This window comes from Pyrus communis, chromosome 9, assembly GCF_041283825.1.
Source record: "Pyrus communis isolate YQ-2024b chromosome 9, ASM4128382v1, whole genome shotgun sequence".
Lineage (NCBI taxonomy): Eukaryota > Viridiplantae > Streptophyta > Magnoliopsida > Rosales > Rosaceae > Pyrus > Pyrus communis.
The window spans coordinates 4,663,568-4,688,452 of record NC_142573.1 but is presented as its reverse complement, the minus strand read 5'-3'; the positions used below and the strand labels follow the sequence as shown (position 1 = coordinate 4,688,452).

At 38.2% G+C, this 24,885-nt stretch overlaps 4 protein-coding genes and 1 pseudogene across 5 annotated transcripts; 1 reads left to right on the top strand and 4 right to left on the bottom strand.

Annotated features, from left to right (window-relative positions):
• Positions 1-1,316: 1,316 nt before the first annotated feature.
• Positions 1,317-6,409, bottom strand: LOC137739813 (DEAD-box ATP-dependent RNA helicase 42). 2 transcript variants are annotated; one of them, XR_015966739.1, is made up of 4 exons: positions 6,282-6,409; positions 2,230-6,044; positions 1,699-2,125; positions 1,317-1,509 (listed from the first exon to the last, which is right to left on the bottom strand). XR_015966739.1 is itself a non-coding variant. In XM_068479529.2 (4 exons), the coding sequence occupies exon 2, from the start codon at positions 6,005-6,007 to the stop codon at positions 2,741-2,743; it is 3,267 nt and encodes a 1,088-aa protein (XP_068335630.2). In that variant the 5' UTR covers positions 6,008-6,044; positions 6,282-6,409; the 3' UTR covers positions 1,317-1,509; positions 1,699-1,745. The 2 variants fall into 2 exon arrangements, 1 of the variants encoding a protein (XP_068335630.2); XM_068479529.2 differs by having other exon boundaries at positions 1,699-1,745; positions 2,741-6,044.
• Positions 6,410-9,125: 2,716 nt separating this feature from the next.
• On the bottom strand, positions 9,126-11,185 carry LOC137739407 (uncharacterized; annotated as a pseudogene).
• Positions 11,186-12,801: 1,616 nt separating this feature from the next.
• Positions 12,802-14,045, bottom strand: LOC137738867 (putative carboxylesterase 17). Its single transcript, XM_068478338.2, has one exon. The coding sequence runs from the start codon at positions 14,028-14,030 to the stop codon at positions 12,981-12,983; it is 1,050 nt and encodes a 349-aa protein (XP_068334439.2). The 5' UTR covers positions 14,031-14,045; the 3' UTR covers positions 12,802-12,980.
• A 3,684-nt stretch (positions 14,046-17,729) lies between these two features.
• On the top strand, positions 17,730-22,169 carry LOC137739016 (T-complex protein 1 subunit zeta 1). The gene is made up of 15 exons (XM_068478488.2): positions 17,730-18,082; positions 18,167-18,230; positions 18,577-18,712; positions 18,904-19,055; positions 19,200-19,247; positions 19,396-19,488; positions 19,929-20,035; positions 20,239-20,353; positions 20,460-20,546; positions 20,697-20,901; positions 21,080-21,174; positions 21,284-21,352; positions 21,429-21,536; positions 21,628-21,746; positions 21,832-22,169. The coding sequence occupies exons 1-15, from the start codon at positions 17,949-17,951 to the stop codon at positions 21,905-21,907; spliced, it is 1,608 nt and encodes a 535-aa protein (XP_068334589.2). The 5' UTR covers positions 17,730-17,948; the 3' UTR covers positions 21,908-22,169.
• A 651-nt stretch (positions 22,170-22,820) lies between these two features.
• Positions 22,821-24,564, bottom strand: LOC137741092 (uncharacterized). The gene is made up of 3 exons (XM_068480897.2): positions 24,492-24,564; positions 24,127-24,274; positions 22,821-23,087 (listed from the first exon to the last, which is right to left on the bottom strand). The coding sequence occupies exons 1-3, from the start codon at positions 24,544-24,546 to the stop codon at positions 23,015-23,017; spliced, it is 276 nt and encodes a 91-aa protein (XP_068336998.1). The 5' UTR covers positions 24,547-24,564; the 3' UTR covers positions 22,821-23,014.
• Between the last annotated feature and the right edge of the window lie 321 nt (positions 24,565-24,885).

Genomic DNA, 24,885 nt, shown 5'->3' with positions numbered 1-24,885 from the left:
TGCTTATCAAATGTTTAATCTCTTTTAAAATATTTCAAAATTCCAAGTGAATACACTCATCCAAACGCACTAATAACCTATCATCATAAGCAAGAGCAGGCCGGACGAGACGGTTTTCAGAGGCTAAACGGTAATTCACCGAGATGATGATGAACCTCCTAATGACCCTGACTTTTAAAAACAAAGGAAACCGCAAGAAGAACACATAAGATCATATCCTGCTCGAACACAAGGCAAACTTTGTAGGAGAATTCATTATCATCACTGCTCACGATGAGCCAACGGTTATATCATGTTTCAACGTTGGGAAGGTCATTAATCTGAAGCAATCTTTAGAGTGGGTCAGAACCACAACTTGAGGATCTCCATCATTGCTAGTAGCAGCATTTTGTACATGCATGGCAGCAAAAGACGGTCACCTGACTAGGGGAGCTCCATCAGCTGTTTTATGCACTTGCTCGTGCTGCACTCTCTCATTCTCTTGGTCCTCGGCGCCTCCATAGTCCTACGCCAAAACGAAACACAATCAGGAATCAAAACTAGACTAGATTTAACAAAACGAGAGAGAGAGAGGGAGAGAGAGAGAGAGATGAAATTTGCAAGAATCGATAAGGCGACGCTAATAGTAGGATTAGGAGTTGATACAGTATAACTTTCGTAAACTTTAATTGCTTTAGCTACGAACTCATTCGAATGGTTCATGATTCCCAAAAAACCACCAACGTTTGGTTGCTATAGCTAAGAATTTTAGTCTCGGTATTCATGGTTTTTGAAAATGAAAAACCCCGAAACTCGTCAAATTACACTTTCGTTATGGCTAGATTTTACAATTAGTCACGTGCTTCTCAATTGTTCTAGGATTGTAGCAATTAAGTTCATTCTGGAAGGTATAAAAATGTTACAAGTTCATTTCTTAATGTGAAAGAGCACATACTTGATGATTGTAGATTGCATTAAAAAATGGACAAACAAATTGTGTTTTCTTGCTGTTATTGAATTGGCTGTAGTATACGAGGGCAAAGAAAGTGAACGTCTGCCGAAAACAGAAGGAAAATTCGTGTCTAAGATGGATCATTTTATATCTTTTGCAGCGAGTAGTGACGATTTTCAGCCTTTAGGGACCAAAATATGCCGCTCAATCAGCAAGAAGGCTTTAAACGACGATAAATTTCGTGGCCAGCCGCTACTAAAGAGATCTGTCACAGCGACTAAAAACTCGCCGCTAAAAGTTTTAAAGGAGATGCCAAACAAGCGTTTTTTTTTTTTCCTACACAGTCGGAATTTGGAAATCTCCACCGGTATGAACAAGAACGCTGTTTCTTAAAACATTCATATTTATGAATTTTACATTGAACCTTTCACTTTTGAGTAAATTTCGGGTTTCTGCAAAAAATTGTGAAGATATCTTACATGCCAAATATAGTATAAAAGAACACTCCTCAGAACGCAGGTAAACAGATTGCTGCCATGGAAATTCAAGTTTCAGTCCCCTGATGTCTTCCGCGGCCACTGCATCGAAAACATTGATGTATGAGATGGAACTCCATGAAAGTAAGGATCAAAATTATAATAAGAGAATCCACTACAATATATATTTGAACTTTCCTTTCCAATTGTATTATAATTTAATTTTACTCTCGATTGTTTTTTTCTTATAACAATCTAATGATAGCATACTTAACGAGGGGGTTTTCTGACCTTTGGCATGACATTTCCACTGGCTTATGATCCATTGCTAGTTCCAGCTGAAAAGAACAAAAAGGACATCAGTATATCATCAATGTGTTGGTCAACTACCATGTTCCTTATAAGATCGCCTCCACGAGAAAGACGACAAATTAAACCTGCTAATGAAAATCAAGAGAACGTAAAAACAAACCAAAATTGAAAATCTTTACTAGAAAGCAAAGGCATGGCCTGCGATTTGAAATTCAGATCATAAAAGGCATTTGCAACAAATAAAACAACCATGACAATCAAAAAGTGAAGTCCAAAAGTGGCAAAACTACAGCAAAGTGCGCAGGGTTAGTTATCTCTGAAAGAACTCAGTAACCCGTTATAGCACCGCAAAAGCAAATCCATTTTATAGGGCAGCTGATCGGCTCCAGCAACTCCCAAACAAAACCTGGATAAGCACCAAGGAAAGAACCCAAATGAATGAATTCACTGGTCCCACAACTCATGGAACATATAAAAACAACATCCACCAGTAGATTCTAAAGCACATACATCCCTTCAAACTGAAGAATCGCACCACGTTCGCATCTTTTGGACAGCTTCATAAGGGCAGAGACAATATTGAACATGCGAGCATAAGCACATAATGTCCCTCGCACCAGGGGAAATGACAAACAAAAGAAAAGAAAAAAGATCAAAAGCGGGACTGAAAATTGTGCAAAGCAAGACAACAAATCATAACTATGTACATAGTAAAATCCAACATGTATCTGACTATTCCAAGTAAAAATAAAACGAGTTCCAAATAACAATCGTTAACCGTAATTAGATTACTAAGATTTCATTTAGAGATTAACAGGGCAGGTTCTCGTACAAGTTGGATATGAAAGATTAGCAGGATAGATAGGACATTTGGAAAGACAAATATTCTATTAACCAGAACAATTCAATATAGAAACTCATTAGGTGATTGCGAAACAATAAACAAAGAACTGAGAGTCAGGTTGAGTTCAGCATAAGCAGATAAAATTATGCATAAAGTAAGTTGGAATCAAGTTCTCACTTATATAACTTGATATCTGCGTTGCTGAGCGCCGCCGGGAAGTGATAATGACTGATTCATGATTTCTTCCAACTTGCGTTTTAGTTCTGATTTACCTCTCTTGACAGATTGTTCAGTAGGACCCTCAATAAACAGGTAAAGCTTGCGATCTCCTGGCCCTGGAACCTTGCCTGGTGGGAAATGTTGACCCCTAATAGTAATGGCAGCTCCAGTCAACTCTGATATAGGGCCCAAAGTTTCCTTGTGGGTAACCTTCCATCGAGCATTCTGGGGAATATCATTTATTTCCAACTCTGCTTCATAGTGCTCGGGCATTGCATCAGCTTGAATCTTTGCTAGGTTATGCTGCAAATTCATGGCAGCTGCAATTGCTGCTGCTCGAGCTGCCCCTTCATGTCCAACAAGATTCAGACCCATCCCAGGAAAAACAGCTGCTGTTCCTAGCAACGTTGCACCACCAAGGACACTGGGAAGAGAAACAGGTAATCCACCATTAGGAAGCAGTTGGGCAGCAGAGACAGGGGTCTGAACTGAAGCCGTGCCACCAATAGAGGCAGCAGCAATAGCTGATATTTGAGCAAGGGCAGCCTGCTGTGAAATGTCACCCCCAGCCTTTCTGACACCATCATCTTCATCTTCTGAATCTGACTTGTCATCCTCAAAACCATATTCTTTGGCCTGTGCTTTCTTTGCTGCTTTCCTTGCTTCATCTTCCTCTTCATTAAATTTATAACCACTGCCCCCGTAACCAGTCCCATGGGCCTGCTCAAGTCCCTGCTTTATTTTTGCCATGAAACCATCAGCAAGAGATTTAAGATCATCTGGAACAGCTTGCTCAGAGAGTTCCAATGCTTTGACAAGATCTGGCGCATACTTAGCATCTTCCTCAGAGATGAACGTTATAGCACAACCTTTCTTGCCAGCTCGGCCTGTACGACCAACACGGTGAACATAGTCCTCGTAGTGATCTGGAGTATCAAAGTTGATCACCAGCTCAACCCCTTTAACATCTAACCCTCTAGAAGCAAGACTAGTTGCAATCAACAAATTACACACATCGCTCTTAAAATCAGATATGGTGGATTCACGATCTGTTTGATCTTTGTTCCCATGAAGCGAGAGACAAGGATATCCATGCCTAAGCAGATCCCTAAGCACAGTGTCACACGTTGCATGTGCTTTGGCAAACACCAGAATTTTTCCTCTCTCATACCATTCCCCAAGTATCTCTAATAATCTAACAAACCTTTCATTTTCGGACCTCACTTCAACAAATTGTGTAATGTCCTTGTTTACAACACTCTTACCACCAACCTGTATATGCACAGGTTTGTTTAAGACTTTACGTGCTAAGACTTCAACCTGGTGAGGGAACGTGGCAGAAAACAATAGAGTCTGATGATCTGGCCGAATATTCTGAACAATTCGATTGATTTGAGGTTCAAAACCCAAGTCAAACATTCGATCAGCTTCATCCACAACCAAGTAAGTTACTCTCTGTAGATTTGTTATCCTCCCTCCGTTTGTACAAAGTATGTCAATCATCCTACCGGGGGTACAGACGACAATTGCAGCACCCCGCTTCAACTCCCCAATCTGTTGGGCAATACCAGAACCTCCATATACAGGCACACACCTGAGACCCAGTGTCTTGGCAAACTTGTTTATAACACTGTGAATCTGCTGAACAAGCTCCCTCGTTGGTGCCATTATAAGGCCAATAGGCCCATCTCCAGCTACCACAGGTGGCTGATCCTTGATATGCCTCAGCATTGGCAGCACATATGCAAGGGTTTTGCCTGAGCCAGTTTTTGCAATGCCAATGCAGTCTCGTCCACTCATAATTATAGGCACTGCCTGAGCCTGAATTGGCATTGGCTTTTCATAGTCGAGCTTCTTTATCATTTCCAAGATTTTATTTGTAAGTCCAGTTTGGTGCCAGGTCTTAATGGGCTTTGGGACATCCTTACCATGTATCTTCAATTCCAATTGTTTTCGGTATGCACCCACATCTTCTGGGGTCATTTTTGAGACCTCCTTCACCTCAATGTAGAAATTTTTCCTGAATGGTTCATAATCTATCTTTGAGTGATCCACTAGAGAAAGTTTATCCACTTTTGTCTTTGTCACCCTTTTTGTGAACTCATCATCGTCTTCGTCTTCTAAGGGATCGCCATCATTCTCAAAGTCCCCATAATCCGAATCAGAATCCTCCCCAGGAATTATTCTGCCCAAAGATTTGTTTGAACCTTTTTCACCAGCAACTACTGGTTGATCTGCAGCATTGGCCAGCTTCTCAACTTGAGGCAGCACTGTAGAATTCATAAAAGCATCTAATGGATCAATTTCATCATCCTGCAAAGCAGGTGCAGCTGTTTCATTCTCAGAATGAACCTCCATGACGGCTCCATCCTCTTTGTCAGTGAGATAGGCTTCTCCGTCAACGTCCATACCTGCCTCTTCTTCATCATCAGATTCTCCCTCAAGTGTCCAGGTCTTTTTAGACTTGTGTTTATCAACATCCCCTTCCACGTGCTTCTCTCCCTCAGCTTCTTTCTCCTTTCTTCTTAACTCCTGCCACTCCTGAACTCTCCTCCTCCGCTTTTCCATTTCCTCATCTAATTTCCTCTGCTCATCCTCTAAATCCTCCTCCACCACCTCAGAGATCGGATTCTTCTCTTTCCTAACTGAATCATCATCATCACTCTTCTTTACAGGGCTCTCAACTCGACCATCCCTATGTCTATCTGACCTGCTGTTACTCCTTTCCCTCACTCTCTCCACATTCTCCTTGTCATCTTTCCTACGCCGTTTCCTATCACTTTCCCTAACATCCTCCTCCTCCTCCTCCTCCTCCTCATCTACATCATCACTCCGCACCCTTCTCTTTCGATCTCTGTCCCTTTCCTTCTCTCTAGCCCTCTCTCTTTTCCCCCTCTCTTTGTCTTTCTCCCTCTCCATCTCTTTATCTCTAGTCCTCCTATGACTACCGCTCTCCCTATCTCCTCGATGCCGCTTCTCTACCTCATACCTCTCGTCCTCAGAATCACAAAACTTGTCTCTCGTGGAACGACTAGAATCACAATCTCTCTCATCTCTATCTAACTTGTCTCTCGCGGAACGACTAGAATCACCATCTCTCTTAAAATCTCTATCTTTTCCCCTATGTCTCCTCTCTCCATTCTTCTCCTTTTCGCCATCTCGATGACCGCTAATCCTTTTCGATTCTCGCTCCTTCCTAGGTTTATGTTTGACCCCCTCTACCATTGCTTCCAGTTCCTTGTATAACAACAACAACACTTCTCTGCAATTGAGTCAACAAAACCCACAAAAAATAACTCAATTTTCCGACTTTGTACAATTCAGACCAACCTAATCGACGGGAAACCAATTCAGACCGGGAAACCAATTCAGATCGGGACCCAATTCAAACAAGGAAGACACTAAAAGCAGACCCTAAATGCAAACCGAATTCGAGAAAACAGATTCGTATAATATTTTTCAAAATTTAAGAAAACTCGATGCAGAAAAGATTGATTACCTGGTTGATACAGAAAAGCTCGCGAAAGGGGGAAGTCGCAGAGTTAGGGCAGACTGATTTCTTTGCCTCCAATTAATTGAATTTGATCAAAATTGGGCTAATGATCCGTCGGTCGGTTATTTTGTTGGGTTTCTTAATTGGGCCGGTTTTGGATAAAAACATGTTGATGGACTCACTGTCCTATTTCCTCAAAGTTCCTCTTTTTTTAGTTTTATTTTTATCAACTCTTATGAGCCTCATTTTCAGGTAATTATTTTCAGTTTTTAAATTTAAAAATAAAAATAAAAAAACTGAAAAACTACTTTCTTAAGTTTTCAAAATTTGGCATTAAGTTTTCGCTTTTTGGTTTTCAACTTTCATGTTAGTAGTTGTCACATCCCGGCCCGGGGCGGATCACTTCTCAGGCCCGCTCCACCACCGTAGCACGATATTGTCTGCTTTGGGCTTACCATTCCCTCACGTTTTTGTTTTTGGGAACTCACGAGCAACTTCCCAGTGGGTCACCCATCATGGGATTGCTCTAGCCCCCTTCTCGCTTAACTTCGGAGTTCCTACGGAACCCGAAGCCAGTGAGCTCCCAAAAGGCCTCATGCTAAGTAGGGATTGAAATATACATTTAAGGATCACTCTCCTGGGCGATGTGAGATGTTACAATCCACCCCCCTTAGGGGCCCGACGTCCTCGTCGGCACACACGCGGCCAGGGTTAGGCTCTGATACCAATTTGTCACATCCCGGCCCGGGGCGGATCACTTCCCGGCCCCGCTCCACCACCGTAGCACGATATTGTCCGCTTTGGGCTTACCATTCCCTCACGGTTTTATTTTTGAGAACTCACGAGCAACTTCCCAGTGGGTCACCTATCATGGGATTGTTCTAGCCCCCTTCTCGCTTAACTTCGGAGTTCCTACGGAACCCGAAGCCAGTGAGCTCCCAAAAGGCCTCGTGCTAAGTAGGGATTGAAATATACATTTAAGGATCACTCCCCTGGGCGATGTGGGATGTTACAGTAGTTACCAAACAAAATTTCAATTTTTAGTTTTCAAATAACTAAAATTGAAAACGAAATGGTTACCTAATGACTCATTAGTTTCTTATGTAAAGTTGGTAACCATCGTAGAAAGGAGAATTTGAACTTGGACTTCTTTTTTTATACAATGATTCTACATTTAAAGGGATCAAGTTAGACCACACAATGAGTGGTCAACCACTTATTAGGCATCGAACTCAATATAAGTATAATACGTTATCGCTATTCATGTGAGTTGAACTTTGAGACCTCTCACTTATAAGTGAACATGAATATCACTATGCCGTATTACTAGTTAATAAGCAAACTTCTTTTAACATTGAGAATAAATTACCCAAATGGAGCAAATCAATAAATTAAAAAAATGTTTATATGGTAAATTAAACAAGACATATCACAAATGTAGGAAAACAGTTTATTTGAATAAATTATTGCACTTTAATCAGATGATAAGCGAAAAACTAGTTTTTTGTGTTCATTGCGGAAAATTTTTCCATCTTACAAACTATTAAATGCTACGAGAATTTGATCGATTGGATTAGTTAGGAGTTTGCTTTTATTATCGAGACCATCCAATGCTTGTAGCATTTAACGCTACATAGCACCAAAAGTAGAAGCCCTTGCGACAATGCTTGATAAACTGTTATGAAACATTAGATTCTAAAACTCCAGAATATAGAAGGAAAGACCAATGTTTATCATAATTAAACAAAGATAGATAATATACTTAGCTTGTACAAGAAAATTGAAAGGCTGGCGTGCTCGTTGTGAAAGAATTGAAGTTTTTCCCCTACTTTTTATGCGCGAAGTGTGAGATTTAACAATGTATTTTGTTTGACAATGTTGTGACATCCCACATCGCCCAGGGGAGTGATCCTTATATGTATATTCTCATCCCTACTTAGCACGAGGCCTTTTGAGAGCTCACTGGCTTCGGGTTCCATGGGAACTCCGAAATTAAGCGAGAAGGGGGCTAGAGCAATCCCATGATGGGTGACTCACTGGGAAGTTGCTCGTGAGTTCCCAAAAACAAAATCGTGAGGGCGTGGTCAGGGCCCAAAGCGGACAATATCGTGCTATGGTGGTGGAGCCGGCCCGAGAAGTGGTCCCGCCCGGGCCGGGATGTGACAATTTGGTATCAGAGCCTAACCCTGGCCGCATGTGTGCCGACGAGGACGTCAGGCCCCTAAGGGGGGTGGATTGTGACATCCCACATCGCCCAAGGGAGTGATCCTTATATGTATATTCCCATCCCTACTTAGCACGAGGCATTTTGGGAGCTCACTGGTTTCGGGTTCCATGGGAACTCCGAAGTTAAGCGAGAAGGGGGCTAGAGCAATCCCATGATGAGTGACCCACTGGGAAGTTGCTCGTGAGTTCCCAAAAACAAAACCGTGAGGGAATGGTAAGCCCAAAGCGGACAATATCGTGCTACGGTAGTGGAGCGGGCCCGAAAAGTGATCCGTCCCGGACCGGGATGTGACAATGTAATGTTCTTATCTATCTTCTAAACTACTTTAATTTAAAGAGAAGTAGATTCCAATAGGATGCAATGAGCAGGCACACTGACCAGACTAACTGGTCTAATTCAAGTCTTCCTCAAATTAATAATTAATACCAAGCAGTGAAAAGATAATGAAATTGGAGTCAACATAGAGATCTCGAGAGAGTACATGTTTGCCAATTGAAAATTGAAAAATTTGCATCTGAGATTTCACAATGCTCTTGCAAACTAAAAAGAAATACAAGAAATAGTAGTTGTATAAACTAATTCAATGAATTGAAGAGTTTAACACTGGCAAGGTGTAAATACTATTACTGCATGCACTGAAACAAAAAGAACAAAAGTTAATTCTCAAGCAAACCGTTCAACTTCACCATCTCGGGTTTGTTTTTAGTTCGGACTGCTAGGTTGTCGTGCTTTTTATTTATTAGATTGACGATCGAAAATAGTATTTTCTTAATTCAATCGTGATCGTTCATTTTGTATACTACTCAGTAGTCTGAATTATTAAAGAATAATTGTACCATGTCATCTCTAGTTACTATAAACTTGGACTGAACCATCCCAAATTTCCAACAATCTTGTTCACGGTTAGGTGATTTTGAAGCATCATGAATTTCAATATATCTTCCGAATTTCCGACCATCTAAGTAGAAGACGCGGCTTGGGTACTATATCCAAAAAGATGGGAAAGGTCAAACACGTTTTCAATTCCTCCTAACCCTACGAAATGAACGCTATCGCTCCCAACCCTTCGGAATTACTCACTGGAAATGGCAAGGAACAACCTCGGCTTGTTACAAACAATATTTGGTTTCCAAAACTCTGTACCACGAGAAAGTTGCCACCATTCTTCGACTCAATCTTGTAAATTAAAAAATCACAAGTCTTTGAACAAGTTTGCATATCGTACACGAATGGATCCTTCATCTGATGGATCAACTAGACTTCATTGTTGGTTGTTGATTCTGTCAAATATGACTTGTCCTCGAACTCGAACAAGGGACTACGACGTGAACGAAATTCATAGTATGATGACCGGTAGTCCCGTGGTTCTTCGTTGTCATAAACCAACTTCAATTCCAACTCATCATCATCATCTCCAAACTGTGATGTGCGAGTTATAATGCGTCCACTCTTAATCTCATCATTTTTAGGCGTATAGAATGCCACAAGACGAAAAGAATAGGGATGAAGGAGAATCCTTTTTACAATCCAACATCTGATAGATTCTCCAACTTTTTTTCTCCTGGCCTGCACAAACCAATCTCCATAGAAGAAAAAATTGCTGCTACTGTACATTCTGATATATTTGAACTGGATAAGGCAATTTCACGAAGAAAGCAGTTGCCTTTTGGATAAGAATCAATACGATACTTATGGCTTTTGGATAAGAATCAAAGGTTGTGGAAAGATGAAATTTCTCTCAAGGAAGGAAGTTTGTGTTTGGCTCTTGAAATAGGGTTTAGTAAAAATACTTCATAGTTATTTTCCTCGGCCATAATCAACCAACCTTTAGGGCCGGGAACTAAGAAACCGCCCTTCATTTCGCTTAGGCAACCCTAACTTGATAAGTTTATGCTCATATGGGCTGGAGAACTCCTAGGACTTGTTTGGTACTCTATTTGAATCCAACTTTTTAAATTCAAAAACAATTTTCAAGTTTTAGGCCTTAAAACTTATTTGGTAAGACTATTTTCAAAAACTGAACTCAAGACTAACTCAAAAATATAGTTTATTCTTTAAAAACATAAAAAAAAAAAAAAAAAGTTTTTAGAGTTTTTAAACTTAAACTCACATCTTTCTTTGTCTTCCTTCTCTCCTCTCATTCCAAATCTATCTCTCTATCTTTTCTTCTTTCTCTCTCCACTTTTTTTTTTTTTGACCTTTTTCGTCTCTCTTCCAATCCACTATCTTCATTCTTGATTCTTTCTCTCACTCTTCTTCCTCTCTATCTCTTCCGATCCTCTCTCTTTTTTCTCTTCCCTTCAATCATCTCTTACTTTCTTTCCTCCTCTCTTCTCTTTCTCCTTCTCATGTGACCTCTCTTTTTAAATCTTTTTGTCTAGTTTAAGTTGTAAGATTTAAAATTTTTAAATCCCAAACCAATCAAGTTTTTGAGTCTTACAGAAAATTGTTTTCAAGAAATGTTAATAATAAAAAATTTCAAATAGGATACCAAACAACCATTAAGTATTCGGGACTTCGTTGGGTGAGTACTAACCAGGGCAATTGCGGAGCAGTCTATGGATGTCTCTTTGCATAGCAATCGAACTCCAATACTTGCAGAGGTTAAGCGAATCCGATCACGCAAGTTGAGGCACGATATTCTCCATGATATCCAAAGGTGTTGTCTGCCAACGCCTATCATTTATCATTTGGTTGATGTCCTTATCCGCAAACCCATCCGCAACTAGCCATAGCCATGCTAATCAATCCCCCCAGTCCAAAAACAATTCCGAAAAAAAAAAATTTCAAACAACAGAATACGGATAATAAAAGCACGAATTACCTTCAACCTCGTTGCCATTCTTTGGGGGGTCCCAGCCATCACCTTCCTTGACGAGCTTCTTCTTCTTCAACCTATGGCTATCACTCTCCCTATCTCCTCGACGACGCTTCTCTGCATCGTACCCTTCGTCCTCAGAATAATCATAAATCCAAGAGGATTCTCAATCCTTCCTAGGTTTATGTTTAGCCCCCTTTACCATTGGAGCTCCTCCTACTATAACCTATAATCCTCTGCAATTTACGTAACACACAACAAATCACTCCTTTTTCTGACTTAAATACAACTCAGACGAACTCAAAACAAAAGGAGACAATTCAGACAAGGAAACACTAAAAACACACAACCCTAAATCCCAGTTCAATCAGATGTAAAACGACTTCGAATATATTTTTCTAAATTTAGATCTTATTCCATTCGTAGAGATTGATTACCTGATATATTGATACTGAAAAGATGATCACGACAGGGGGGAACACAGAGATTTAGGGCACAGATTGATTACTTTTGTCTCCAAATAATTGAATTTTGGGGCTTTTAGATCCAGGTCCAAAAACATAGATGGTTTTTAAAAGTGAGTCCAATTACCTAATTATATGTATTTTTTTTTAATGCTCATTTTATATTTTTTTAAAAATATTAAAAATCAATTAAAATCTTCTAATATTATGAATTTTCAACCCCAAAAAATTTAATTAATATCTTATAACAAAAAAAATAATATATTGACGTAAATCTATCTGCAAATCATTCTACCCTAACTCAAGTAACAAATATATGAATGTATATCATACCTATAAGTAAGATATGAAACTTAACTAAAAGGTAGAAAACAAACATAATATATCTACAAGCAAGACACATGAATCTTACTTGATTATAAAAAAGCATCTATCATATAGGTAGATAAATATAATTAACCTGTGATATAGGTTGATTATAAAAATAAAAAATAAAATCTCTAAATGGGGTTTAAAAAAGGGTTAAAGAACAAGAAAGAACAAAAAAATTAAATAATCAAAGAGATAATTAGGAAGAAATTTGATTTTTATAATAAATCTTATCATTTAAGAGATAATTATTGACAATAGAATAATAAGATTTAAGGAATTGAACTTATTTTAATAAATTGGATTATTCCTACTATTGGCTCAAAAAATTGGACCTGTATAAAGTTTTCCCTTGAATTTTATGGTCGGTTATTTTGTTGGGTTTAATAATTTGGGCCTATTTTGGATAAAACAATATTTTAGGGACCGTTAATAAATTTGCAAATAATACATGTGTGATCCGCCAAAACCCATCATTAACAAAACCATTGGATCCACCAAAACATTTTGACACTAAACCTTTCCGCTAATTACTTTTAGTCTCACTTTTGTTTAAGAAATAACAATTTAATCGATATATATGACAAAAATATTATTTTCTTGCATCCGAAGTCAAGAGTATGTAATATAAAAACAAAAGAATCAAGAGACCAATGTTTATTATAATTAAGCATATATAGAAGATAATACATATGTTTTTGTATATGAGAAGAAAATTATGTAATACATTAATTAACAAGTTTCAATAATAAGTTACTTTCAGCATAATATACAAACAATACCCTAATAAAATATCAAACTAGAAAAAGAAATCCATGAAATAGCTATTATTGCTTGATCATGAAGGCCTTGATGTGAGATATCAATTCTTGTGTCCGTGAATAAGAGAGCTGAGAGTTTTGCAGAACTTGGAATGCATGGCCAACTCCTTTGTACAGTACAGTTTCCACCCTTGTCCCAATGCTACTCAATGCGTTGCACAACTCAAAATTCCTATCCTTCAATATATCCAATTCTGATACGCATACCATCATGCTTGGGAGCCTTAAATCGCGCAATTTGGCCACGCCGGCGTTCACTAGAGGGTTGCACCACGGATGGTCTCTGCTGGCCCCTAACGGAAGAGACAGCCGCCAATATGTGTCTGAACTTGACAGACTTAGGGCGGAGTATGGTGGCTGAGTTGCACATTTTTCGGACCAAGTTCGAGCCTCTCCTCCGAAAAAGGGTTGGATCAAGACGGTGCCTTTGAGACTCAATGGCCTTAAAATGGAGGGGTCACATGAACCTACCTGTGTGGTGACATTGTAGGCTATGTTAGCCCCTGCACTATCACCACCTATGAACAAGCTGGACAAGTTGCACTTACTTAACCACCATTTTTGCTCAGTAGACTCACTCAGAGCTTGTTGTTTTACCCACATAAGGGTTTTGAATCCGTCATCATAAGCAGCAGGGAGACGGCTTTCAGGGGCTAAACGGTAATTCACAGAGATGATGACACAACTTGCTTGTGAAGCAAGTTTGGCTAGGAACTCATGGTAACAGCTCCAAGAAGCAGATCCAACACAAAATCCGCCGCCATGGAAGTAGACAATCACGGGGAGGTTTCCCGGGTGGCTTGGAACATAAATGCGTGCCCACAAATTGGTAAATTTGTCAATGACAACGTCTTTGGCCGTAACACCAGGTGGTAGAGCTAGAGTGCTGGGGACACTTGGGATCATCAGAGGCCTTTCGACGTATCCGTCTTTGTGAACTCGGATGAGGCCTTCGATTTCTTCGAGTATAACTCCATGTTGGTTAGGGTTTTTAGTTGCTTGAAGGTTAAGCCTTGGATCAAGAGATATGGCTGCCATATTTCTTCTAAATTTCATAAGATGTTTGTGGATCAGGGGATGTGAATGTGGTTTACTTCGGCACGTACAAGGTCCTTATATAGAAAATGAGAAAGCATCACTCATCTGAAAGAATTAAAGTTTCCCTAAGAATTAAAGTTTCCCTTCTTTTTATCTGAAAAGTGGGATTTTAACTCAGCATATGCTAGTTGTCATGCAGATTATTCTCATCCAATCTGAGCTAGAATTAGTCAGCTCTCAAAATTAAAAATTTCTTATTTTGTTTTACATAGAGGGAGATTTAAAGTTGTTTGTAAAGACCAACACACTATTGTGATTAACTGGTCCAACTCACATTGATGATTGATGTCAAAGATAAAGAAACTGGAGTCAACGGATGAAACTTCTCACCAAGGTAACGATATTTTAAGACAATGAAATTGCCTTCTACTTTATGCTGTCCAATTATTCTGTTAGCATTTTCTTTTTTGTTGATTTTATTAAAGCGTTAAGTTATCATCACTTCCCTCACCAAATTTTCTTTTTCATTGATTTTATTAAAGCGTTAAGTTATCTAAAAACTGAAATAAAAGGTCAACTAATAATCAGCCATGTTGATACCTGAAAGTGGTTTGCAAGAGTAGGATGACAAGTGACGATTGAGTCGGACAATTCATCAAAACATGGAATTTTTTAGTGTACCCGAAACATAAAATATGCATTAGAATTCTTGGAAAAAGGATAAAAACACGCACTAAAACTAACCCTTTTCCTGGAAATCTCTGGTTGTTTGGTAATGGAAAGTTGCCTTGCTTCATATTTTTTTGGGAACTTTAACGAAAAGCATCCGTTACTGTTCACTTTAACGAAAAATCATATTTTTACACTAAAAAGTCAATCCTGATACTATTCATTTTACTCTTTATTTTGTCATTATCATTAAAACTCAAAATTTTCAAACATTTTTCATTAATGTTTTTTTTTTCTTCTAGAATATGAATATTCTTAAAATTCAACCCACATGCAAATGGCCAGTCAATTTTATTCTTCAAATATCTTATCATCTTCTCATCACTTGCTTTCTGACTCTTTAGTCTTTATGCTCAACTTATATTCCCTCATTTTTTTATTAACTTGAAATCTACTGGAGTTTAACGGAAAAAGAATTCCAAATTTATTGAGTAATTATTGGAACTGAGTTCTCTGTAACTTCATGCAATATTGCAATAAATCATCTCAATTTTCTTAATTTCAATTTTGAATTTCTTCCATAAATCTTTCAGTTTATGGAATTTGGAAATCGAACTTTGGTTGACTATTTGTAATTTTTGCAGCTACAACACGTACGTATATTTGTATCTTTCTGTTCAAGTTGTCCCAAAAAAGGAAAAAAGAAAAGGACCGAAGAGAACACATAAGTGGAAAGGAATCAATACCATTTGGAAGGAACTTCTTGGAATTAAGATTTTGTTCTTTATATATATCGTACTTGCCTCAGCTGGAATATTTGCCGTCCGTCCATCTTTATGCATGCGCGTCATTATTATTCCACAGTACTATTAGACTTTTATATAAAGCTCGTGCATGGTGATATACAACGTACGGTTCATAGAAAATTTGAAAGTTGTCAATTGATAATTTTCTTTTGAAATTATAGACATTTTACTTGAGTTAAGTCAATTATTTTAGAAATTGTATGTGTAGAGAATAAATCTCACATTGATGGAATGAGAGATCTTGTATGAGTTTATAAGAGATTGAGTTATTCCCCATAGTGTCGGTAGCCGTTTGGCTTCACACGTAGAACAACCTGGCTCTGATATCATAAAGAAAGTTGAGGTTCCACCATAAAACTAATTGTCAATAATGGGAAGTAACCCAACCTCTTATAAGCATATGCAAGGTCGTTCATCTCATCAATGTGGGACTCATTCTCAACAATATAGACTATTTTCTATATTCAAGTTCGAAGCTCGTTACTGTAGATTATTTAAAATGATAACACAAAATTATTTTTTGCAAAAGTATATGAGTCCTATGTGACAAAATTTTAAAGCCGAAAATCTAAAAATTACTATATACATAAAATAAAATGAGAGGTTTTTCCTTCTAATATAGATCAGATGATAGAATATTTATCAGAATTCTTATCCGTTAGATTTTTTATTGTCTTATAATCACATGTAAAATTCTTTTTCTTGATATGATATTTTTTTGTTGTCAAAATCTTGATATAATATTCACTCTCATGGTACATTCAGATGTTCATGCACCTAATCTATGATAAGGATTGGTATCCATTCTAGAATTTTCGAGCAAGACGAACCTTGCCTTAAAAATGATCAACATTAAGTCGGTTACTAGGCCAGAAAAATCTAACCTTTGATAAGAGAGAGAGAGAGATATATACATATACATATATATATATATTTAAAACCTATCTTCTAGCCCATTGAACTGAGTCGTCATAAATCCACATAACTCAGCAGGGAAGAGATCCCTTTCGGATCTCTCCATTCAGACCCTTAAAATTTGATCTAACGACTACAAATAGAGGCTTTTCTAAAAGTTATAATAATTGTAGCCAAATTTCATGAATCCGGATCTTTAGATCCCTAGGATATTTGGTGGGAGAGATTCGGAGTAGATCTCTTCCCACCTCAGCAAATCCATGTACACGGATTCCACACGATGGTTCATATTCTCATTGTTCATAAGTCACATGCATTATTACTCGCGGTCAAAGTTTCAGATTCTTTCATCCTCAAATTCCTAACAGAAAGTTAGAAACAAGTCTTTCTCATCCCCCACCATGCATGAAGGAATGGATGAGCAGCCATCTTTATCTTTTGAAGTTATTCTCTCTCTTTCACTTCTCCTCCTCCTTTTTGACCCATCCCACTATTGCATCACGCAATGAAAGGAGCTGGATACTGATAAATTCTATGTCATGAACGATATTATTAGACCAGATTAAGTTGTTATCATCAAGCAACATTGTAGGATTGTTAAAAAAAAAAAAAAATTAAAAAAGTAGAAGGAGATTTATATCTGAATGTATGAAAAGATTACAAGCATTCTCCGCTTACTATTGTATATGGTGGTTTTAGATTTGTGACAGCAACTCCAATCTTTAGGGACGACATTAGGGTTTCTAATTTGGAAAAGGATTTTAACAGTAGTTTATGAGAAAACCCCAATTCATTTATTTGTTAATTAATGTTTCGGTTCTTATCTTATGCCCATCATAACCCTCAATTAAGTTATAAAAGTTAATTGAGATCCCTAATTTATGCATAAATTTTCTTTTTCCTACTTTGAATTTCGAATTTTGAACAGTGCGCTTGCAACACATCTAAACAAAAATGCCAAGTATTACAATTACCTTACAAATGCAAATTTTCTTGGTAAAAATGTCATGTATGGACATTGCTTCGCCCGGGCAACCCTATTTACAGATATATCGAGAGATATTTCGTCGGTCCTACGGCTTCCTTCTTAAAAAAAGCCACAGTTTGCAGAGATTTGTGTTGTCACGAATGAAATGATCGAGTTGATCGAACAGTTCTTTCGAAGCCTTGACAAACAAAGAGGAGAATCGGAAGAGAGAAGGAATTGGGTTTTTTGTGGCCCATTTTCTCCTTGGAATTTGGATTTTTGGATCGGTCTATGTAGTCGGCCTGTAAACCAACGGAAAGATCCATTTGGCCCGTTACAAAAAGCGTAAACGGCAACGTTTTGAGGAAAGGAAAAAAGTTAAAAGAAAACTCAAAAAAAAAACACACACACACCTCCAGAAAGCCCTAAAAAAATCCCGCACTCTGCGATTCATAAAAGCATACAGTTTTCGAGCTTCTACTTCTTCCGGAACTCCCAAGAGCTTTCAGAAACTCGCACTCTCCGCCACTTGGATTTCATCTGAGCAGAAGAAGGAGAAGGAGAAGGAGAAGTAAAAGGATGTCGATTCGAGTGCTGAATCCGAATGCGGAGGTGCTGAACAAATCGGCGGCGCTACACATGAACATCAACGCCGCCAAAGGCTTGCAGGACGTCCTCAAGACCAACCTCGGCCCCAAGGGCACCATCAAAATGTGAGCAAAAATCACACTGCTTTTTTTTTTTTTTTTTTTTTTTTTAATTTTTTTTTTCTCACATTTTTCTGATAATTTTTCTAGGCTTGTTGGCGGAGCCGGCGACATTAAGCTCACTAAGGATGGTAACACTCTGCTCAAAGAAATGGTATGGGTTTTCGTTTATGAAACCGTAGATCTTTGGTTTGTGCGGTCATTAGTTGTTTGGAGTGTGCTAAAATTAGGGTTTAAGGATTTATCGATTTGATTGAAATGCGAAATCCAACGGCACTGTATGGTTTTGTTGAGAAGTTTAATGTGTTTTCGAAACTCTCAAAGTTGATTGCTTTTGTTATTGACTTGATTGCTTCAAATGTAAGAATAGAGAGGTGCATTCGACGGAGGTTAGGGTTTTCTGAAATTGGTTGTATGCGGTTTAGTGTTAAATATGTTTATTATTTTTGGATATGTTTTGCGTTTGGCGTATTCATTGATATTCTGTCAAATGGTTGCAGCAAATTCAAAACCCAACGGCAATTATGATTGCGCGTACAGCTGTTGCCCAAGATGACATTAGCGGAGATGGCACCACGTCTACTGTCTTGTTCATTGGCGAGCTTATGAAACAATCAGAACGATACATTGACGAAGGTTGGTTCCTACAGACTCACTGTTACCTCTAATCATTTACGGACAATTTGACCTGGTTCTTCATATAAGGATAAAAGTCTAGATCTTTGCACCTTGTGGTTCTGAAATGTTCCCCAAGTCAGTCTATTTATTTAATTTACTTATTTTTGTGTTTTGTGCACTTCATAATAGTGACTTTATGCTTGTTCCAGGGATGCATCCCCGTGTCCTGGTTGATGGTTTTGAGATAGCCAAAAGAGCAATGCTGCAGTTTCTTGAGAAATTCAAAACTCCTGTGGTGATGGGCAATGAGCCTGACAAAGAGGTTTTGAAAATGGTAGCAAGAACAACATTGCGAACAAAGGTATGTAGTATTTTGTTTGTATTATGCTTTCTGTCTAAATGGTTCTGGGCAGAGTGAGGTTTACTTCTAGCTTTTCGTGCAGCTCAGAGAAAATGGAATTCTTTTACACATTATATATTGAATATGACAAATTCTGTTGTGCAGTTATATGAAGCATTGGCAGATCAATTGACTGACATAGTTGTTAATTCGGTGAGTGTTTGTGGTTTATGTAAGAATACTTGAAAGGTTGCTTTTGCACACATGCTTCTAATTTTGTTTTCGTTCTTGTGGAATCTAGAATAGGTCATAGACCTTTGCATCTTGATGTTTGACAAAAGTGGGGTTTTACAAATGACAGGTTCTTTGCATCCGCAAACCTGAGGAGCCCATTGATCTGTTCATGGTGGAGATTATGCACATGCGACACAAATTTGATGTAGACACACGCTTGGTATGTTATTGTCCTCTATTCTACGTTTTAGATACTCCTTATCTCTTGATGAATTCTAAGAGGCAGTTATATGGACATTGGGTCCTCAATCTTCTGCTAAGGCTCTGCAAATGATATGTATATTTTCTGGTGTTACTATTTGCATCAATTGATGGTATCGTAGTGCTATAATTGTTTCTTTTGGTGGTAACATTGAATAATAATTTGGGCAGAAGCATATTCATTTGTTCACCTCCTTTCCACTTATGTTGGTGGTTTCATAGTGCTTTAGTTTTTCTTTCTTAGTTCCAAGTACCAATGATGAAATTGTAAATTATGATAGTACTGCCTAGGACCAGTTTAAATTTTAATTTATGAGCATGGTGCAATAGGTTTGGTTACAAAATAGAAGAATGTGTCATTATCCTGTGGTTTTTCATCTCATTCATGTTGTCTTGTAGGTTGAGGGTCTTGTTCTCGATCACGGTTCTAGGCATCCTGATATGAAGCGGAGAGCAGAGAATTGTTTCATTTTGACAAGCAATGTATCTTTGGAATATGACAAAAGGTAAATATAGAGAAATTTGTTCAAATGATAGTTAGATTTTCTCATCAATAGTTTCTCCCTTCCTCCTCTCGCTTTCACACTTCTCTTTCACTAACACAATAATGTTAGAATATGTCTTTATGTAACTGTGCTTTTTTCCAAAGGCATGTTGAATATTGGATATGATTTCCTGATCATTATGAATTTGATGGCTTTCATCTCAGTGAAGTAAACTCAGGCTTTTTCTATTCAAATGCGGAGCAGAGAGAAGCAATGGTTTTAGCTGAAAGGCGCCAGGTTGACGAAAGAGTTAAAAAAATCATTGATCTGAAAAATAAGGTAGAGTGTTGCTATTGATGCTGGTTGCTTGATATTGATTTAGCACTCACCCTAGCGTATCGACATTACATATTCTGAAATATTTCCTGCATTGGATGATTTGCAGGTGTGCTCTGGTAATGATAATAACTTTGTCGTTATCAATCAGAAGGGAATTGATCCCCCATCTCTGGACCTTCTCGCAAGGGCAGGGGTAAGTCATGGATCATTATTTTAGATTTCTTTCCAGTTATTTTCCAAGATATATATCAGATAGACACCACATTTTTTATTGGTGTTGCGTTTTGCACTCACTGATTCAGTGCAACTTGTTTGGTACTTTTCTAATTCCGCGGTTTCTTAGATTATTGCCCTGAGAAGAGCAAAGAGGAGAAATATGGAACGGTTGGTTTTGGCTTGTGGCGGGGAGGCTGTAAACTCCGTAGATGATTTAACTCCTGATTGCCTTGGTTGGGCTGGACTTGTATACGAGCATGTCCTTGGTGAAGAGAAGTATACATTTGTTGAAAATGTGAAGAATCCCCACTCTTGCACAATCTTAATCAAAGGTACTCCATTGGTATTTTCACCATTCTGCAAAATATAAATATTCTTTGGTTATTCTACCCGGGAGTTAGTAATTTATGCTGTACCCATCTCATAGTAAGGATTACGTGATATAAGTCATTCTACTTCCTTTGGCAAGTCCTGTGGTGATGTAATCCTTATTTCCTCTTAATGGTGCAGGGCCTAATGACCATACAATTGCTCAGATTAAGGATGCTGTTCGTGATGGCCTGAGGGCAGTTAAAAACACAGTTGAAGATGAAGCTGTCATCTTAGTAAGTTTGAGCTAGAAATTTCCCCATCGTATCTTTTTTCTTAGTAAGTTTGGCTTCTGGAATGTACATCAGATTGTGATGCGCGAAACATTTTTCATATGTGAATCAGGGTGCTGGAGCTTTTGAAGTTGCAGCCAGACAATATTTAGTGAATGAAGTAAAGAAAACTGTTAAAGGGGTAAGTAAATATTTTCCTAAATTCCCTTATGGGAATTAATTTTTTAAGCTCCTCTTTATCTTTCTACTTGAAACAGCGTGCTCAACTCGGTGTTGAAGCTTTTGCTGATGCTCTTCTTGTGGTGCCCAAAACACTTGCTGAGAATTCTGGCCTCGATACACAAGATGTGATAATTGCTCTTACGGTATACTAACTTCTTTAAAATTCCTCAGTTTTTCATTTCGTTATCCTGCCAGAGGTGATTGAAATATAATCACATGTGGATTCCTGTTCAGGGAGAGCATGATCGGGGAAATGTCGTGGGACTAAATCACAACACTGGAGAACCGCTTGATCCACAGATGGAGGGTATCTTTGACAACTACTCTGTGAAGCGACAGATTATAAACTCAGGGTACGGGGCATGATTTTTAAACTCGTTTTCTTCAGATCTTTTTCGGTTTATGCAACTCACTGGTGTTCGTTTCTATATTATGCAGGCCCGTAATTGCATCTCAGCTGTTGTTGGTCGATGAAGTAATTCGTGCTGGGCGTAACATGCGGAAGCCAACTTAAACACTTAGCTTAATGCAACTGACCGAGGGCAGTTGTTGAGGATTGTTAAAGAGGGAATCTGAATTTGCATCTGCTCTGGGTTTTTTCTTATGATGAATTTGTGTAATTTATTCATCTAGTGTGGCTAAAACTTTTCAAGGTTCGCATTTTCCACTCGTTTTCGAGGTTGAATCGGTTCAACCCTGGTGGAAAAGAATTATATGATTTTGTTGGCCTCTGTTCTTGAATTTTCAACAATTAATAGAATTTCGCGTTTTTACTATTCGGGTTAATTGTACCATTGTATACAATGCTGTCTTTCAATCTAGCCGTACATTTTTCTACCATGCATTGTAGTGTGAGATACGTCGTTCAAACGAACGGCTAGATCATGTTTTGATGTTTTGCAGAATTTTTGAAGTCAGAATTGCTCGGATTTTTCGCACTCAAAGTAGTCGATATATACAAGACGAAGTTATTTATGTATTTCTAGATAAATTACTCGAGAAAATATTACCCAATCGATGCAAAGTCTGAGTAAATTGTAGTAATAGTCTTTCAACTTTAATCAAATTGGAGCAATAGTTCTTCAACTAAAAATTTATTACTATTAGTCTCTCAACTCAACAAAATGTGTAGCTATGGTATTTTCGTCAACTTCATCAGAATTTTGTCAAAATAAGTTATGTTGAAAAGATCATTGATACAATTACGTTAAAGTTGAAGGACCATTTCTCCAATTGGATTAAAGTTGAGGTTGAAGGACCATTTCTCCAATTGGATTAAAGTTGATGAATCATTTTTCTAGTTGTATTAAAATTGAGGGAACATTGGTAATGGATTTTTAGCTGTGAAACTATAGCTGCACGTTTTGATGAGTTGAGAGTTTAATGGTAATGAATTTTTAGTTAAAAGGACCATTGCTCCAAGTGGGTTAAAGTTGAAGGATCATTGCTACAATTTACTCTGTGAAATCTCTACATTTATTAAGTTCATCGGGGGATATTTCAAACACAACCCCCTGGCATCAACCGAATTACAGAAATCAAAATAAAAAACCAGTGACATTGCCAGAATTCCGATAACAAAATTCTACATCAAAATCATGAACCAGTGATGATCTGAGACTTATGCAGGCACCTTCCCGTCTTGTTGAAGCATGTACGCTCTCTTCATTTCCTCCAAGACGTCATCGTTGGTGCTGCAAAAATCAAAACAACGCATTTCACATGCATCAGCAGAAGCGCAGGTATGTTGGATATGCGTAAAGTTCAATCCAAAATTGTCTCTCTTACTCAAAGACTACAAAAAGGGTCATAAGTAGCAACAAAAACAACCTGCGCGCATCTCTGCGCCAACCGAACATAAGTTCTCTTCTCTCTCGTCGTGCTCTCTTAAACAGATATAAGAAAGACGGGATACTTTTCCTGTTCTATAACTAGAGTGCTTTCCTCTACAATTCAATGCCAAGGACCAAATTCAAAACCCCGGTTGAAACAGATTGCATGAAACCCTGAATTCTTTTTCTATCTCCGCGACTCATGGGTACTGCAGGACATAGGACACGAAAACAATTCATGCAACACTGTGCCTAGCACTCTAATTCCCCACAAGACTTCCAAAACCGTTGCCTGAAAACACTTTGGAAAACCAACGCAAACAATCCAAAAGCCAAATTTAACTCTGAATAAAGGAAAAAAACATGGGAAATGAAGAATGTCACCATACTTATCGAAATCAAACCCAAACACCACTACCAATCTCATAACCAAAATACCACTCTACCATCTCAACTGGTTCCAAACTAAGTAAACTATGCAGCACCATATCAACAACAAGTAATATGATACATCGGGTACTTTTCTAATGGCCGGTCAAGACTCATCCTACACAAAAGAAATACAGAGCCACCCTAGATATGTCCGGATACTCGGACACTAAGATACACCCCTAATACATCCCCCATTTGTATCCGATTCTTCAAATCTGTATTCGTGAAACATCGGAGCCAACTAATTTCCCAAATGGTACAACAATTTATGCATCACACCAAACCCTCATCAACAAAGCCATTACAATGCTGGTAAGAGCACTCCCACATTGAACATTTAACATTCATAATCTTATAAGACCATGTTTGAAAATAAAAAACATTTCTTTGCTCTTTTTTGTGAAAAATTTGAATCACCAGGGTGAAATTATAAAGTAATTAATAAATTAATCAAGGAATTGGGGCTTACAATTGGTGAAGGCACTCGTTCAATTCCTTGGCTTGCTGCCGGCACTGCCAAACGACCGATATGGTTCTTCCGTACGAGCACTCGGCGTACTTTGACGCCAAATCCTTGCACTCCTGCAGCGCCTTGTGCTTCATTTTGCTCCGCAATGCTGTTTCAACAGTAATTTAAACACCAAATTATGAATTTTTTAGCACAATAACAACAAATTATGCATTTTTAAGCACAAAAATTAAGAGGAAAATAACAAATTATATGTTTTTTTAGCACAATAACAACAGATTATACATTTTTAGCACAAAATTAAAGAAAAATAGTTGTTGAGACTCAGAGTCCTAGAGTTTGAGCTTTGCGTACATCAACCGTACCTTCTTCAACCTTCTTCTTCACGTGATTCTCACGTGCTTCCTGTATGTATCCCATTGATTACTCTCTCTCTCTCTCTCTCTCTCTCTCTCTGTGAAGAGGACGACGGACTTTGATGGCGAGCACTGAGCAGTACCGAAGGGCGGTGAGCTCTGAGCTTCATGTGGGCTTCTTCACCCTCCTGTTTTGCACTGAATCCATTCTTATTGGACCTAAAACCTAAAACCAGGTGGCCCAATTTTGTTTTTTTTTGTGGGTTAGGAAAGGGCAAAAAGTAAGTAATAAAAAAAATAGGCAAGGGTGCTTAATTATGAATAGCTTGTTTGGAAGTACGTTTAAAATGATTAAAAACGTTTTTAGAGGAATTTTTTTTTGTATTCCAAAAGCATTTAAAGT